Source organism: Cricetulus griseus (genome assembly GCF_003668045.3).
Source record: "Cricetulus griseus strain 17A/GY chromosome 1 unlocalized genomic scaffold, alternate assembly CriGri-PICRH-1.0 chr1_1, whole genome shotgun sequence".
Taxonomy (NCBI): domain Eukaryota; kingdom Metazoa; phylum Chordata; class Mammalia; order Rodentia; family Cricetidae; genus Cricetulus; species Cricetulus griseus.
Genome location: NW_023276807.1, coordinates 154,510,561 through 154,527,951, shown reverse-complemented (window position 1 = coordinate 154,527,951; position 17,391 = coordinate 154,510,561). Strand labels below are relative to the sequence as shown.

At 39.5% G+C, this 17,391-nt stretch overlaps 1 protein-coding gene across 2 annotated transcripts in view; it reads left to right on the top strand.

The window, feature by feature from the left end:
- Positions 1-17,391, top strand: part of Adamts3 (ADAM metallopeptidase with thrombospondin type 1 motif 3) — a 201,099-nt gene that overhangs the window by 156,906 nt on the left and 26,802 nt on the right. For both annotated transcript variants that reach the window (XM_035453248.1, XM_035453249.1), the window contains exons 5-13: positions 4,991-5,074; positions 7,056-7,212; positions 7,937-8,042; positions 8,427-8,570; positions 9,103-9,235; positions 10,379-10,492; positions 12,666-12,811; positions 13,917-14,092; positions 15,171-15,304. In XM_035453248.1, coding sequence (XP_035309139.1) covers positions 4,991-5,074; positions 7,056-7,212; positions 7,937-8,042; positions 8,427-8,570; positions 9,103-9,235; positions 10,379-10,492; positions 12,666-12,811; positions 13,917-14,092; positions 15,171-15,304 — 1,194 coding nt within the window. The remainder of the gene's footprint in view (positions 1-4,990; positions 5,075-7,055; positions 7,213-7,936; positions 8,043-8,426; positions 8,571-9,102; positions 9,236-10,378; positions 10,493-12,665; positions 12,812-13,916; positions 14,093-15,170; positions 15,305-17,391) is intronic.

The window sequence follows — 17,391 nt, the reverse complement described above, 5'->3', positions numbered from 1 at the left end:
CTTCTGGAGGCATCACCATTCGTGACTTCAAGCTCTATTATAGAGCTATAGTCCTGAAAAAAAGCTTGATGTTGGCACAAACAAGACAGGTAAACCAGTGGAATCAAATTTAGAACTGTGATGTTAAACCACACACCTACAAACACCTGATTTTTGACAAAGAAGCTAAAATTATACAATGGAAAAAAGAAAGGATCCTTCAACAAATGGTGCTGGCATAACTGGATGCTAGAATGTAGAAGACTGCAGATCGATCCACACACAAAACTTAAGTCCAAATGGATCAAAGACCTCAACATAAATTCAGCCACACTGAACCTCTTAGAAGAGAAAGTGGGAGGTACTCTTGAACAAATTGGTACAGGAGATCGCTTCCTGAACATAATACCAGTAGCACAGACACTGAGATCAGCTATTAATAAAGGGATCTCCTGAAACTCAGAAGCTTCTGCAAGACAAAGCACACAGTCAACAAGACAAAACTGCAGCCCATAGACTGAGAAAAGATATTCACCAACCCCACATGTTTCCAAAATTTATAAAGAACTCAAGAAGCTAGTCACCAAAACACCAAATAATCCAATTAAAAAGTAGAGTACAGAACTAAATAGAGAATTCTTAATAGAGGAATCTAAAATGGCTGAAAGACACATAAGAAAGTCTTCAACATCCTTAGCCATCAGGGAAATGCAAATCCAAACAACTCTGAGATACCATCTTACTCCTGTCAGAATAGCTAAAATCAAAAACACCAATGACAGTTTATGCTGGAGAGGATGTGGAGAAAGAGAACACTCCTCCACTGCTAGTGGGAGTGCAAACAGCCACTTTGGAAATCAGTATGGCGGTTCCTCAGGAAAATGGGAATCAGTCTACCATAGATCCAACAATTCCACTCTCAAGCATATACCCAAAAGAAGCACATTCATACAACAAAGACATCTGTTCAACTATGTTCATAGTAGCATTATTAGTAATATCTAGAACCTGGAAGCAACCTATATGCCCCTCAACTGAAGAATGGATAAAGAAAACATGGTACATTTACACAATGGACTACTATTTGGCAGAAAAAAATGGAATCTTGAAATTTTCACACAAATGGGTGGAACTAGAAGAAACCATCCTGAGTGAAGTAACACAGTCACAAAAAGACAAACATGGTATATACTCGCTCATATATGGATATTATACATAGAGCAAATGATCTTGGTCTTTTTCCCTGAAAGACAAGCTTCTGCTACTGTGGAAATATCACTCCTGTTTTGGGTATTTTTAGCCTGTGATAGTATAATAGGGATTTTAAATGATCCTATCCCATAATTGATGATTTTCCAGTAAAGCACCCTGCTACCCAATTAGCCTGGTATGATGGTGACTTTTGTTAAATTACACACCCTTTTTCCCTGAGAAAGTTAATTTGACTCTTTAATTTTATTTTTTAATTTTTTGTATGTTTTTCGAGACAGGGTTTCTCTGTGTAGCTTTTGGAGCCTATCCTGGCACTAGCTCTGTAGACCAGGCTGGCCTCGAACTCACAGAGATCCTCCTGCCTCTGCCTCCGAGTACTGGGATTAAAGGTGTGCACCACCAACACCTGGCTAATTTGACTCTTAAATGGTACCCTTTTACTCAACTTGATACTGTTGCTGCTGGCATTATGATTTTTTACCATTATATTTTATAGGTATTATGTAGATTTTTAAATTCATTGACTACAAATGAATGTACTAATGTAGGATAGTCACTTATACTTTTGATGGCCTTCCTCACATGTCATTGTGGTGATACCTTGCTTGTACAAATAAAGCCTGTCTGAGGGTCAGAGAATGGAGCTTACCACTAGCTAACCATAGACGTCTGGAGGGCTGTACAGACAGAAAGTGAGGTAGCTGGGCAGAAAAAGGACTTAAGCAGGGAGAAACAGGAAATCACTCTCTTGTCTGCAGAGACTCTAGGGAGGTGTAAGATGTGGTGGTGGTTTGTTCCTTCTCTCTGATCCCTCGGCATTTTCCTGTATATCTAACTCCAGGTTTTTATTACTTAGACCAATGAAGAACTCGATTTACATGTCACAAGCTGCATGCCATTGTTACCACCTTTTCTTCATTTTGTGACTCTAAGGCAGTGGTTGTCAGCCTTTCTAATGTTATGACCTTTTAATAATACTATTCCTCATGTCATGGTAACCCCAACCATAAAGTTATTTTCGTTGCTACTTCATAACTGTAATTTTGCTACTATTATGAACCCTATTGTAAATATGTTTGCTGATGGTCATGGGTGACCCCTGGGAAAGTGTCATTCAGCCCCAAAGGGGTCACAACCCACATGTTGAGACCATTGCTCTAAGGTTTTCCACTGTGGCTGCTTTCTGTAGCAGTCATGAGTATGTCTCCTAACCCTATCATTTCCTCTTTTCCAAAAATTAACCCACTGTTTCTTCTGTACTTCAAGATTTGAACTTCATCACTTTTGCTTGATTGGTAGCATTACTTTTACCCTTTTGCAAATAGGACCAAAGGCATTTTATACCTCATCTCCATTCAACTAAGCACAGCCTCCCTTTTGTGCCATGCCTCTAATGAGGAACAGCCACCTTACATTCTTGTTGGAATGTCTGTAAGTCTCTGGATGTGAGTATCAGTGACATATCTGGCTTTCCATTTGTGATTTTATTGGAACTATAACATTAAGAAGGTTTTTATTTAATCAGGTAATTAATCTACAAGAGGAGGGTGGGGAGATGCTGCTTCCAAGTAGGCAGGATATAGTGTGTTATAACAGAAGAATTGGTTTGTGACAAAATAGGCCATAGGTATCGGTGCCTTTGTCTAGCATTCAGCTTGCCTAATGTTGGATTGGAAATGACCCCTCTGATAGAAAGGAGTGGATTTAGTTTTATTTTCTGTAGACGTGTTACACAAATTTATTGTTTCTTCCCTCTCATGGCTTTTAAGCCTTTGTGGATTTTTCTTCCCACTTTTATTGATGAAATACCCTTTAAAGGCCCTGCCCTCAGTGTTAGTCCTAAGTCTGAGTATTTTGCCAGAATTAAGTTTTTAGTCCTTCTCACAAGACTATGACATAGTATTTTTTTATATTACTCATTTGATTGGAGCAGAGAAGTGAAGAAATACTAGGTATCAAGGGATTGATGAATGATTATCTGAGACAACTAATGCCCGGTGTCTTTAATCACTATCTCCCCACCCATTCTTTCTAGGACACATTTTCTGGGCTCTTTACTCTCTGTTATTCCTTAAATACCAATGTGTTTGTTGGCCACCTTTTTGACATGTCAGTACCCAATGAGTTTAATACTTCAGTGTCCTTTAGCCTAGAATGTGACAACCTGGCCACGAGTCACCTGCTTATACTCCTGTGTAATGCAAGGGTTCACCACTATTTTATCTTCGTGTTAGCCTGTCTTCTACAGCTCTCAAGCTGGATATAACCTATGCATACGCATACATGTGTGTACATACATGTTTATAAACACATGAATACATACATGCATTTGTTCACTTAAAGGAACCATAAAGCTTCTCTCATTAGATTATTCTTTGCCTTATTTAGCATGTTCTAGCTTAGACTGACCTTTCACATCTGTCTTGGTAGTTTTGTAAATGTTGTATACAATTTGCCTATGTAGCATGCCATCTGTCAGTCTTCATTAAAGGTCTGCAATGTTGAAGTTGTTCCATGCAGTTTTGCTAGAATCTTGAAACATCTAAATAGAGATTTCTTGGCCTGTTTCTTGGTTAGTGTGGCAAGTCAGAGTTTCCTGGTGGAATAATTCCATCCTATGGTGATTGAATTTTCTGTATTTTCAGAGCTTCCTTCTATGTCATTATACTTTTCTCTGCCGCTTTTACGTTTTCTATGCCTTCTGTCCAAACCTCCTGGATCTCAAGTGAAATTGTGGTTAGCATCCATCCCTCTCTTAGTTTCTGTTAGAAGTTTAGGCCCTTGTTCTGGGGACTAACTAGTAACTGGAATCTAGCCTGGTAACCCTGCCTTTGTCATTCCTGCTCACATTTGCCAAGTTGGACATATTTTTCTTTACACTCACTTTGCAGTAGCTTAATCAAAAGATATAATTACAGTGTACTTTAGATTCCTGTCTGCCAGTAATTCACTGTGTGATTTGCTCATTGCTTAACGTTTATAGGCTTCATCTTCCTCCTGTGAATAAAACCGAGCTGATCTATGACCTACTATTGCTTTAATTCCAATAGTAGCACTACTAAAGTACACAAAATCACTTGGAGAGAATCTAGGCTAATTTTAAAAGTGAAATATTGAGATGAGAATCAATTGAGCTTCTCAGAGTTGAATCCAGGACAGACATCTCTGATATATACTTGTACTGTTACCTTGATAATGTATATTCTGAAAAGCATCTAGCCTACACTAGTTCTAAACAATCATTGCCCCAGCTGCTCTGTCCTTGGAGGCAGTGAGAAACCCACCTACTTTTTGACCCACAGATAGTTCACCACAGCTTCTACACAGAAATCCCTCAACCACAATTGTACATTTGCCAGTCACCTGAACATGCCTGAGGCTGTCTCTCTTCTCCCATTGTGGTGTGGCCACCAAAAGAAGGCCAGAAAATCACTAGAGTCATATTCTTGTATTTGCTTTAGGTGAATGTTGTTATGTGTAGACACATGTGAGAATGTGAACCTGTGTGTGTGTGCACATGTGCATATGCACATATACACACAATTTATTTAGTAAATATCTTCTTATCATGTCTATATTCATTATCTCTATAGTTTATGAAAACCAGTAATTCATGTACCTAAGGACTGATCTAAAACAAAAAGATAAATTACTTCATTTTGGAGATCAGCTTCACCTAAATTTAAAAATAATGTGACTAGAGAACTTGTGACCGGCCTGGCTGATCTCTTGACTGTTACATGTCTCTTGATAACCGCTGCATTGCCTTTATTGTAGCAACTTTCTGCTTTGTCTCCAGGTAAATGAAATCTACCATGATGAGTCCCTTGGAGTGCATATAAATGTGGTCCTGGTGCGAATGATTATGCTTGGTTATGCAAAGGTAAAATGTCTTAAAATGTGTGGGCTGTGAACATTAGAGACTGGCTTAGCCAGCAGATTGAGTTGCAAAACTACCCTCAATTTTATATAAACTCATGGTTATACCAAGCTGGGGAGAAATCTTCTAGAATGGGAAGAGATTTCAAAATTAGAGCAACGTTTTGTTAAAGACAGGTCTCATATAGTCCAGGTTGGCCTCAAACTTCCTATAAGGTGAAGGATGACCTTGGACTCCTGATCCTCTTAACTCTGCTTCCTAAGTGTTAGGACCATGGGAATGCACTAATATATCCAGTATATATTCTGCTGGGATTGAATGAATAATCTCTTGCATGCTAGGCCAGCAGTCTAACTGAACTACACCCGACCCTCAGTTACCACAATTTTAGGTGTGACGGAGTGAGTAAGTGACCATGAACAGATGGCATTAAGAGAAAGAAAATCTCCTTAGCCTATTACCATCAGGTGTGACATGTATAACCATTCACTGTATCTATGAGTAGTGTCCATTTATATGGCATTTACTCAGAGCACTTGGAATACACAAGTGATTTATTTAAAACAATGTTTCAAATGGATATATTTAAAAATGAATCACCCTGGATATTTTTCAGTTAAGGAAGCTTTAATACTTTTGAAAACAGTAAGTTTTATCAAAATGTCTACAGTAGCTATTCTTGCCATATAATTAGAAACCTATGTATATTGATAGTACAAGTGTCCATGTCCTTGGAAAGAATTAAATTCCTGAATAACTTGGCAGTTTTGTGTATAAAACAATGAGTGTCTCCCATAGTTAATCACCTTGAGTAGGAGTTGCTAGTGAACTTTTGCATGTGCGAAACCATAAGCCTCCATGTGTTTGCATTTCCTCATGCACCTATTATCCTCATATCCTCATCTACAGACCTGATGTCCCTGATCATTACCTTCTCTTAAAACCTAACATACTTTGTACTGCTACAGAGGAACAAGCTAATGCCAGCTGGATGTCTCAACGACCTTCAGTTGGTTATTAAATCATTTGTTTGACATACTGTGTGAATAGCATATAACAGACCAAGCTAAGTTTATGAAGAATGGAAACACTGATAATAGCATTTCTGAAATTTAACAAAATGCTGAGCCCTTTAGCCAATTAGTAATTCATTTGAGATTCCAAATTTAGTTTCTCTTTCTGTTAGAAACACCCTGGAAAGAAGAAACTCCATGTTCTTAAAGGGTGGGCTTTTTTACACCTCAACATTTTTTTACCTCCAGGTCACAGTGTGACCTTAACACACACACACACACACCCACACACCCACCCACCCACACACACACACACACACACACACACACACACACACACACGCGTATATATACATATGCATATATATATATATATAATATATATATATATATATATATATATATATATATGTCCACTGATGATAGGAGACCAAACACTGTCATTTCATGGGGTTAAAAAAGCTATTTTTCCCCATAGTGAAGCTAATTTAATTTGACTGTGCTCCATACACTGAAGTTTGACCAATCTTGCCAAATCTTGTAAGAACTTATTTTCCTCCAATGTACTGATTATCTCTGGACTGAAAGAACACACAAAAATCTTAACTAAGAGCTTTGACTTTTGTATCTCTGGAAAAAGTCTCATGCAAGAATCTTTCCCAGTAGGTTTGCCTGTAATGTGTGAAATCTAAAACTTAAACAGAATCAGTAAATATTTTAAACTTCTAAAACTCTCCAAATGATTAATATGGAGTCATTTCACCGTGGCACACCCCAACTCAAACATCGCTGTGCGTGTGTCTGTGGATTTTCACACAGGTAGCATGGAACCTCCTCACCGGGTCCTTACGGGTTTTAGAATTTCTAAATCACAGATGACTCCCCCCAGATAATATTTCTGAATCCTTGTTGAAATATTATCCCCAAATCCAAATCACAAAAAGTGCATTTACCGTATTCTTTCCTTTTAGTCTATCAGCCTTATAGAAAGGGGGAACCCATCCAGGAGCCTGGAAAACGTGTGCCGTTGGGCTTGCCAACAGCAGAAACCTGATCCCAACCACGCTGAACACCATGATCATGCCATATTCTTAACCAGGCAAGACTTTGGGCCTGCTGGAATGCAAGGTACTACTGTTGCTTTGTAGAAGAAAAAAATCAAGGGCTTGGGTTTTCAAAAGAAATCCCAAGTCAAGCAGGTTGTGCAGATGTCCATATCCCTGCCCACTTTCCATCATCCAACTGCCAAGCATACATTTTTTCCCTCTATTTCCTCCAGTGACTTTTTGCAGAATCCACAATGTTAAATGCCACTTAAACACCATAATAAATTATGCCTGCCTTTAAAATAATGATTGGACATTTGGGGTATGGAAGGGATGCTGTAACATGTAGTATGATTTCCACTAACTGCTCAGAATGAGAATGGCTCCTGCCAGCAACCTTTCTTCCAAAGTCAGCTTACATTTAGCTAATAAACACTGGTGTAGACCGTGGAGAAGGACCGATGCTTTTCTTTTCCACATTGGTGGGATTTCTGGCTCCCTCCACTAGAACCAAGATATGAAGGGCCATTTACTAAAACAGAAAGACTAGGCTGAGATGGAAGCCAGAACAGAATGGTAGCCCCAGGCGGTCCCTTCCCACTCTCCCAAAAGAATGTGGCTTACTGATAACAGAGAAACAATGTTGCTACTGTTTATAGGAACAGTGCTGGGGTTTTTTTGGTTTTTTGTTTTTTTTTTTTGTTTTTTTTTTGTTTTTTTTTTTTGGCTAAGCAAATACCCAGTACTAATTATAATGAGCTTTTTATATATAAAATGGAAATAAAAGTGATTGCCATTGTCTACAGGATACGCTCCAGTCACAGGCATGTGTCACCCAGTGAGAAGTTGCACCCTGAATCATGAAGATGGGTTTTCATCTGCTTTTGTAGTAGCCCATGAAACTGGCCATGTGTAAGTTACTGCTGACAGCTAGATAGAAAAAAAAAAAGTTTTTTCTTCTCTGCTTTTCTGCTGTTGTTCACACTTTAAGCAAAAATGCATGCCAGTGTGAGTTCTCATCCTTTGCCAAGAGTAAGGAGCTGCAAACAGTGAAGGGTTATGTGCTGAAACTCAATGAGTGTCTCTGTCTGGTCAAGCAGTCCCATGCCTTTTATGGCTATAGACTGAGAAAAGCATCTCATTAGACTGCCCTCAATTTCAGTATCTGTGGTGTCTCCAAGGAAGCCATGTTGACTTTCAAAAATATGTCTTTCCCAGTATGTGTTATAAGAAAAGAAAGTAAGTCCAAGCCACAGCCCTGCAGTTATGACCCACGAGATCTCCTTTGTGTTCTAGGTTGGGAATGGAGCATGACGGGCAAGGCAACAGATGTGGCGATGAGACTGCTATGGGCAGTGTCATGGCACCCCTGGTACAAGCTGCCTTCCATCGCTACCACTGGTCCAGATGCAGTGGCCAGGAATTGAAGAGATACATCCAGTATGTGCCTCACTGCATGTCATGCCCTGCTGCATAGGCTACACACATGACATCAGAGGTGTTGACCCCAAAGTTTCTATAATGTCATACAATGGTATAAGCCATGAATTTAAGTGTAGTTCTGTCTGGGATGGGGTTTCCCTGGGGTAAATTCCTTGTGACTGATGGCCAGCTGAGGATGGAGACAGGGTTCTTGAGTGGTTCCTGCTTTTAACCCTACTTATAACACCTGCATAGTAGGTCTTCATCGTAAGAGTCTGCCCTGCCACAGTTCATATAGATTAACTTAGTGCAATGAATGCAGCTGCCACAGCATTCCTATATCCCAGAGTTGTGCTCGATTTACTTTCCCAGAATTAGTAAAGATGAAAGATGAGTTGAAGAAAACCAAAACCCTTAAAGCCATATTTCTTGGGACCTGCCCTATAAGCTGACAGAACTCCAGAGTATTTGAGCTAAGAGTCCTTTTTCCCTTTCAGAACTGATTTTACCAGTGAGAATTTAAGTGTACCTAATGTTTTCCTCCCTGCAGTTCCTATGACTGTCTCCTTGATGACCCATTTGAACATGATTGGCCCAAACTCCCAGAACTTCCTGGAATAAATTATTCCATGGATGAGCAATGCCGTTTCGATTTTGGTGTTGGCTACAAAATGTGCACCGCGGTATGTGCCCTGTTGTCAAATTAGATGTCTTATCTTGAAATCTGTTTACATAGCTCCTTTTGGGTGGGCCTTGCAAACTCATTGGTACAAGTATGAAAATATCTATAGTTATCTTGTATTTGCTCTGATGATTGAGCAGATAGCCTTAATTAGTCCTCATGAGAGACAAGAGGGAAGATAGAGAAATCGTAGACTTTCATTATTCTAATTATTTCTTTTATTTTTTGATATTACAATATAATGACATTATTGGCTCCTCCCCTTTTAACCCTCTGAAGCCCCCCAAATACCCTTCCTTACTTTTTCAAGTTTATAGCTTGTTACAGATGTGTGCGTGTACACAGAACAGATACACACACATACATATTACAGAAGCAGGGGCAGAAGGATTATAAGGCTTTTATTTTTAGGATGAAAAGCCAAGAGTGCAGCGGTCTTCACACCTGGTTAACAGGGAGCTAGCTGGACTGGTTAACGGAGGCTCTCCAGCTCAGAACCTTGTGTCCCATTCCTCCTCTGCTGTTTCTTTCCTTCAGAGATGGCATTAAGCTTTTCTCCAGCTTGATGGCCAGTATTCGTATCTCTGTGGCTAAGAAAATGATTAGCCTGATATTCACAGTATTCCATTTGAATACTGAGGCAGAAGGACCATGAGTTTGAAGCCACTTAGTGTATTCAGGACCAGCCTGAGCTATAAAATGAAACTCTGCTTTGGGTGGTTTTAGTTTGTTTTTACTCTCCAGTAGTTAGACACAATGACATGGATGTCGGATAGAGTAGGTCAGATGTGACACTAAACCATGAACTTGAGTACCATGTGTGACAGCTCTGGCTTAGTGTTCTCGTATCTGAAATGTGGATAATGATAGTATTTACCTCTGATAGTTTGTGTGAAGATGAATGTGATGGTGTATTGAATGTACCCAGCATAATGCAGACCTATTGTACTCATCATGGCTGCTTCTCCACTCTAGTACAGTGTTTATTTCTTGAAATGTTACCGCTCTGGCATTCAACTTGGAATTAAAATATACCCTCCCTCCAGAAACAAAACAATGACATGAAGAAAGTGTGTATAAAACGTGGTTGGCAAACACCCCACTCTATGAAAGTTCTCTCATGGTTGGCGGCTTTTTCTTCTAGTTCCGAACCTTTGACCCGTGCAAACAGCTGTGGTGCAGCCATCCCGACAACCCATATTTCTGTAAGACTAAGAAGGGGCCGCCACTCGATGGGACTGAGTGTGCTGCTGGGAAGGTGAGTGTGTCTGCTTGTGATTAAGCTTCTTCATGTGCTGCACGGGGATCTTCCATGGTCTGGCAAATGACACTCACTACTGGGCTGTTTTCCTTATGGGAAATGTAGTGTCTGTTGTTTCCTTCTAGTAAGGTGCTAAGACAGTATACTACCTTCCATGGCTGCCAGCACCAATTGCCACAAGTTGACGGTTTAAAACACTGGAAGTTTGTTCTGTAATAGCAGTTGAGGGCAAGAGTCAGTTATACTGAGGTGAAGTCTGATGTGGACAGGGCTCTACCCCCTCCAGAGACTGTAATAGCAATGAGTTTCTCCCCTCTCACAGCTTCTGGTTAGCTTCCTCCCATATCATGGCCACACTCCTCTGACTTCTAACACGATGGGTGTCTGTATTCCCTCTGTCCCTTTCTTGCAAGGATGGAGTCTCTTCATGATGTTTTGAGTCTACCTGAATACCTCAGGATCTTCTACTGAACTTGAAATCCTTAACCTAACCATGTTGCAAAAGAACTTTTTACTAAATAAGGTCGCCTTCATGGGCCCAGACATGAGGAGCTTTTAACACTGGGAGGACCAGACCATTTGGCTAATTATGGCTAAGAGGAAAGGCAGTAGGGACAGCAGATCTCTGGCCCCTGCTAGAGGTGTCTGATTTACTTGCTGGCATGGCATCCCTTGTGAAAGTTGCCCAGAAATAAAGGATTGTGAATTTATACCGAAGATTTGGCCTCTCTCCTGGAGGAAAGAGGCCCAAAGGTTTTAAATCTGAGATTGTGTAGCTGGGACTGAATGCTTAGGAACTGGCTGGATGCCAAGGTGTGCTTCTCTTAAGAGCAGAGAGCCCAAAACAAAGGCATGCTAAGAACGCAAGTTGAAGAGCCTTGACTAGTCTAGAAATAATATATTGTAGATAGGACCAAGTGCTGACAGAAAAAAATTAATGCAACTTCAACCATTTTAAAAGGTCGATTTCAAGCATGCATGAACTGTTCTTATATGAAATATGCATTCTAATAAAAACCTATCATTACAAGCACTTGGATTTTGTCTGACACTGACAACTACACTATATATAGTGTCTTGCTTTGGGAAGATTTAGTAAATAAGTTTCCAACTAAAATTAAGAGCAATAATGAGTAGAATTATTTTGGCTTCTTAAAAAGTTATGGTATAATAGATTTTAACATCCAACTTCCCTTACAATTATAGCATGTTTCTTTTAAATGTATAAAGTTTTTGAAAACTTAGCAATCGAAAGTTTTGGAAAGAAAATAATCTATTCCCTTCGAATACCTAAATTCTGGGCAGTCTTATAACAGAATTTGTGTGGCTTTGTGGCTGTATTAACCCCGTGTGTTATCACAGAATCTCTATGGCATCACGAATGTATTAACCTCACTTAGTTCTTGGACACATGTTGGCCCCTAAACAATTCATGAATTTTTATATACCTTGATTTAGCTTCTCTAAAAGGTAAAATATCATTATTTAACCTATTTCTCAGATTCATCAATTAATATTTTATAAAGGTAAAGTGCTTTGAATGCTAAAGACAGTTTTAACTAACTTTAGTTTTTAAGTTGAGATATATCTGGAGGCCATTGTTTTAAAAGGGCAGGTTAGCATCCAAAAACTCTATGGTGGTCTAAGCAGTGAGAAGTGAAGCAGAGAGAATGGGATCTTCTGGGCAGGCTAGACACTCACTTGTGTCATTTCAAAACTTATCCCAGTAAATGTTATTCTTCTTTTTAAAAAGATTTGTTTTTATTAATATGTATATATGATATGTATGTATGAATGAATGCCCATTGTCTGTGTGGTGCCTACAGAGGCCAGAAGAGGGCATCTGATCCCCTGGACTTGGAATTACAGGTGGCTATGAGCTACCTGAGTGGATGCTGGGAACATGACTCAGACTCTCTGCAAGAGAGCAGTAAGGTACTCTTAGCCAGTGAGCCATCTCTCCAGTCCTAAATTATCATTTTGATTTCATTCTAGAAATTATGAATTGAAGTTATCCTTCTGATAAGGTACCTTTGTGCATCAAATGTCTATGGATACTTTAAATCAGTAATAACTGGAGGGAGAATAAAAAGCTGAATACCTTCAAATAAGTGTTTCTTAAATGACACTGTCAATGACTTTCATAATTATCTTTTTTCATTTTCCCAAGTGGTGCTATAAAGGACACTGCATGTGGAAGAATGCCAATCAACAAAAACAAGACGGCAACTGGGGGTCATGGACCAAATTTGGTTCCTGTTCCAGGACATGTGGAACTGGTGTTCGTTTTAGAACACGCCAGTGCAATAATCCCACGTGAGTATAACCTTATAATTCCTGTTGCTTTCTTATGGACCAGAAAGTGATTCCATGTTCTGCAGTTAGTGTTTTTTTTTCTTTTTTTCATCCTGCTTACAAAATAGAGGATATGAAAAAACATTGGCTCACTATTCATAAGATATTGCCTTTTGGATTAATGTTCCCAAAGTAAAGAGTAGTCAAGGATGTGGAAGAGACATGCGAATGGAGAGATGTTTTGAAGAATTTGTGTGTTTGGAACTATTGGGGAGTTGAGCAGATAGATACTATGTGCCCTGAATGCTGTAGAGTATACACAAAGAAGCAAAGGGCAATGAGTGGAAGAAGTACCCACAAATTCAACCAAATTCCAGAAGATAGATCCAGCTGCTTCAGTGTAAAAAGGTGATAGCAGACTGGCAGGGACTATGTAAAGACATCCATTCATTCAATCAGACAAAATTCATATGAGCCAAGAAAAAGTAATACAATCATTCAACTATGGTATGCTAACTTGTCCAGTTGGGGTTTAACCTGTAAGCAGCCCTTTCTCTGTTCTGGGGGAACGATAGTTCTGAGTATCACCTTTATAAAGACTACTGGTGGCTGCACACTGCCTTCACAAGAGGAGAGGATGCCAGTATTAGAAATAACAATATACTCAAAAGCATGACAGTAAGAGTAACAGGCTCACCACAAGATATGAAATGTTCTAAGAGCTTTAAATATGCCACCCATTGAGTACTTACCACTGGCTTGTTTAGAAAGCCATTCCATTTTGCATTTGACATAGGAAGAATTAGAGACACAGGACTATATGGTCAACATTTCTTTGAGTTGCGTCTGTTTTATACAAGGTAGAAAATATCATTTTCTTGAGTTATGTGTGTGCTTTCCATCTTTGTATACTTCTGTAATGAATGAAATATGCCATTTGAAAACTGAGTTAGGTTGTGTTTGGGGGCCTTTACCACTCAGTAGAGAGAGAGGGGTGTGCTCAGAGAGACGTTGGAAGCATGGCATCATTTGGCCTGTGCTGGCTCTTTGCCAGCAGTACTGCATCTGTGAGCCTGAGCAACTGGGCTACAGCCAGACAGCCTTTGAAATGCTGTCTTTTCTCTAGGCCCATCAATGGTGGTCAGGATTGCCCTGGCGTTAATTTTGAGTACCAGCTTTGTAATACAGAAGAATGCCAGAAGCACTTTGAGGACTTCAGGGCCCAGCAGTGCCAACAGCGCAACTCCCACTTTGAATACCAGAATAGCAAACACCATTGGCTGCCTCATGAACATCCTGACTGTGAGTAGATACTGTTCTTTCTCCTGCATGTGGATGGTCACTTAGCTTTCAGCTCTGCTGACACCAAGCCCTTGCACTCTTGAGTTCACAGTGGTAACATAGGAAGAGAGGTACTTACAGAGGCAACTCATTCCAGGTTCAGGCTAAAGTCAGGCTAAAGAACGCCTTTCTCCTGAGAGGAGTGGGGACTGTGACAGGCATGGTATCTGGCAAACAGCTCTGTCACCACAACCATGGGAAATGACAGTGACATTACCTGATTCAACTGAAATCCTCAAATAAGAAATAATCATTGCAGGGGGAAAATAGTCCATTTACAGCTAAGTCAAGATGAAAAAAATAGATGGCCATTTATTAAAACAAAGACTTTGCAGCCTTTTCCAGTTATTAAAAAATACTATTGGAAATTTTCTTCTAATTTTTGACTTTTTCAATTATATTCTGTGTTAGATAGGTTCAAACTGAAATCTCTTATCAAACTGAAATCTCTTATTCTGTTAAGTGGCTTAGTGTGTATATACCACTGAATTTTATTGAGTGTTCTTTTAAAGGAAATGTAATCATGGTTAGGTCAAAGTTGAACACTTTAGAATAAATTCACTATTTTCTAATTTAATGAAGTGAGTCACTTAGATTATCAAGTAGATCCTTCAAAGGACACAGATATCAGCTGGGTGATAGAGTGAGACCAAAGACTAAAGCAGTCAGTGTTCAGAATGCTGCTGAGGTGAAATTGGCTTTGAGTCACACTTTACTAAAAAGGTAATGTAGGTGACATCAAGTTTTGCCACCATAACCTGCCTGGGTATTCTCAGTCTATAACTGACTGATGTCCCTACATCAATATAACCCCTTATTATCTCAACAGTGGCCTAGTTTAGATAAAATAATTAATTATTCACATTAGAACAAATACATATGGTGGCATATCTGTACTTTTCATCTACTCCATATTTTATTCATCAAGTATTTCATTTGCTTTTCAGGAAGCCATACTGAAATGTTATATCTTAAAGTAAACCATACTAGTCATACATCCTATTTTATGAAAACTAATTTAAGCCTGCCTCTTCTGCAGCCAAGAAAAGATGCCACCTTTACTGCCAGTCCAAAGAGACCGGGGATGTTGCTTACATGAAGCAGCTGGTACACGATGGAACGCGCTGTTCCTACAAAGATCCATATAGCATATGTGTGCGAGGAGAGTGTGTGGTGAGTTCAGATGACTGTCTCTATAGCATCCACATTACCCTGCAATTCTGCCTTTACCATCACTCATAGACATACTTGCAGTTATTTTCAACTGATTTGGGTTTTGGTTTGGTTTGGTTATTTGAGAGTCTCCCTGTATAACATTGGCGGGTCTGGTACTCACTGTGCAGGCTGGCTTTGAACTCAGAGATCTGCCTGTCTCTGCTTTCTGAGTGCTGAGACTCAAGGCATGTACCACCAGCCACACCCAGCTCTCAACTCATTCTTATTTATAAGGTAGCATTGCAATTGCCATCCTATAAAACAAAGGTCTTTTGCAATAGTAGGGTGGCACTAGTAAAATACTACAACCAATGCAGTTTCTCTATATTGGGAATCCAATCTAGAGGCATTAGTTACTTACAAAAATTATCTGGCCATGTCAAAAGTGTATTTAAAACTGTTCTTGCATCTTGATCCTTCTATATGGGCAGTGATGGCATACATCTTTAATGCCAGCACTTAAGAGGCAAAGGCAGGCAGATCTCTATGAGTTTGAGGCCAGCCTGGTCTACAAAGCAAGTTCCAGGACAACCAGGGCTACACAGAGAAACCTTGTCTCATCTGCCACCCCCCAAAAAACAAAACCAAAAAACATCAAACCTACTGCATCCTCATAGTGCTGCCTGTGTGAATGGCTATAGTGCGTATACTGAAGCATAGATATCTTTTCAGGGGTTACAATACCTCCCCCAGAAGCCATCAGTAGCAAATAGCTCTTGTGATAGGGGTGGGACTTCATGACCCCCCCACCCATGTGGAATTTCGGTTGCTTTGAACTTGTGAGGTGTTGTACATGTAGTCACCACCTCTTTGAGTTCATTGTAGTAGCACTGTCATATCTACCAAGTAATATTTTCTTACAGATATTCTGAGAGCCAGAAGTATGGGATATCTCATCTCCCACAGTGATGCTTGAGCCCTGTTGGGCAGGATGTATTATAAATACCCCATATGTTGAGCTGAGCATTCCACAGCTTCTTTTTCTCTGAATGTTGAGAAATTAGAGATCTCAGTGCTAATGCAAAAGGAAACTTAGGAGGGCTGTGAGCTGCATTCATCTACAGGTTATAAAGACAAGAATTTAGGGGATGGTTTAGTACAATGCTCATTTAGCAAAATAGTCATACTAGGTGCTTCCCCTAAGGCTTATGATCTAGCCAGTCATAGATTTTTGTTACAGTTGTTAGTACCAGGCATGAGCTCCATCTCATGGAGTGGACTTTAAATACAACCAGAAAGTGGTTGGTTACTCCCATTTGTGCCACTATTGTACCAGTGGGTGTATCTTGTCAGGAAAGTCATTATATTAGAGTTCACAGTGGGGTAAGACTGTTGAATGCTAGAGCTGTGAAAGCTAGTTTAGGGATGAAGCTTCCAGGTGAATGGAGATTGATTTCTGGGTATTCTGTGATTCATATATGCAGTGTCTTCAGCAATAGGGTCTTCCCATCAAGTTCTGAAGGGAACCAAGAGAAATGGCCACAACCTGTAATGTTTGGAGAGGTCTATAGGACTGGACTGATCAGTATCTTAAAAGAGGTAGTCCAGACCTGACACTGAGCTTCTGTTTGATAGCCTGTGGTGTCTGAGAGAGGCATTGATCCTCCATTATAAAATAATTTCATTTAGGATCCTTTGATATATGTATGTGTACTACATTTTAGTTTGGAATACCATTTTGAATAAATATCAAATTCTAAGTTTAAATGATTAATACATAAATCTTCCAAATGGTCCTAACCTTAGATACTGAATTCTAGGCCAGAGTCAAAGTTTTAGGCAACAAAAAAAGTTCTTGTCTCATCTAGTCTTTTTATAATGCAGTTTATTTTTTGTTCATATACAACTGTTACTGTAAACTTGTCCATATTACTTGGAGCAGTGTTCATAACATTCCTTTCCTTTTCAATTGGCAAATCTGAAGTATGCTACTTTGTCACTATAGCACAATACCATAGGTTGGATAATTTATAAAACCAAAGGCAAACAGAGTATAACATGAAAACTAAAGGCCCAGAGACAGATAACTGAAATTCAAGCTGAAG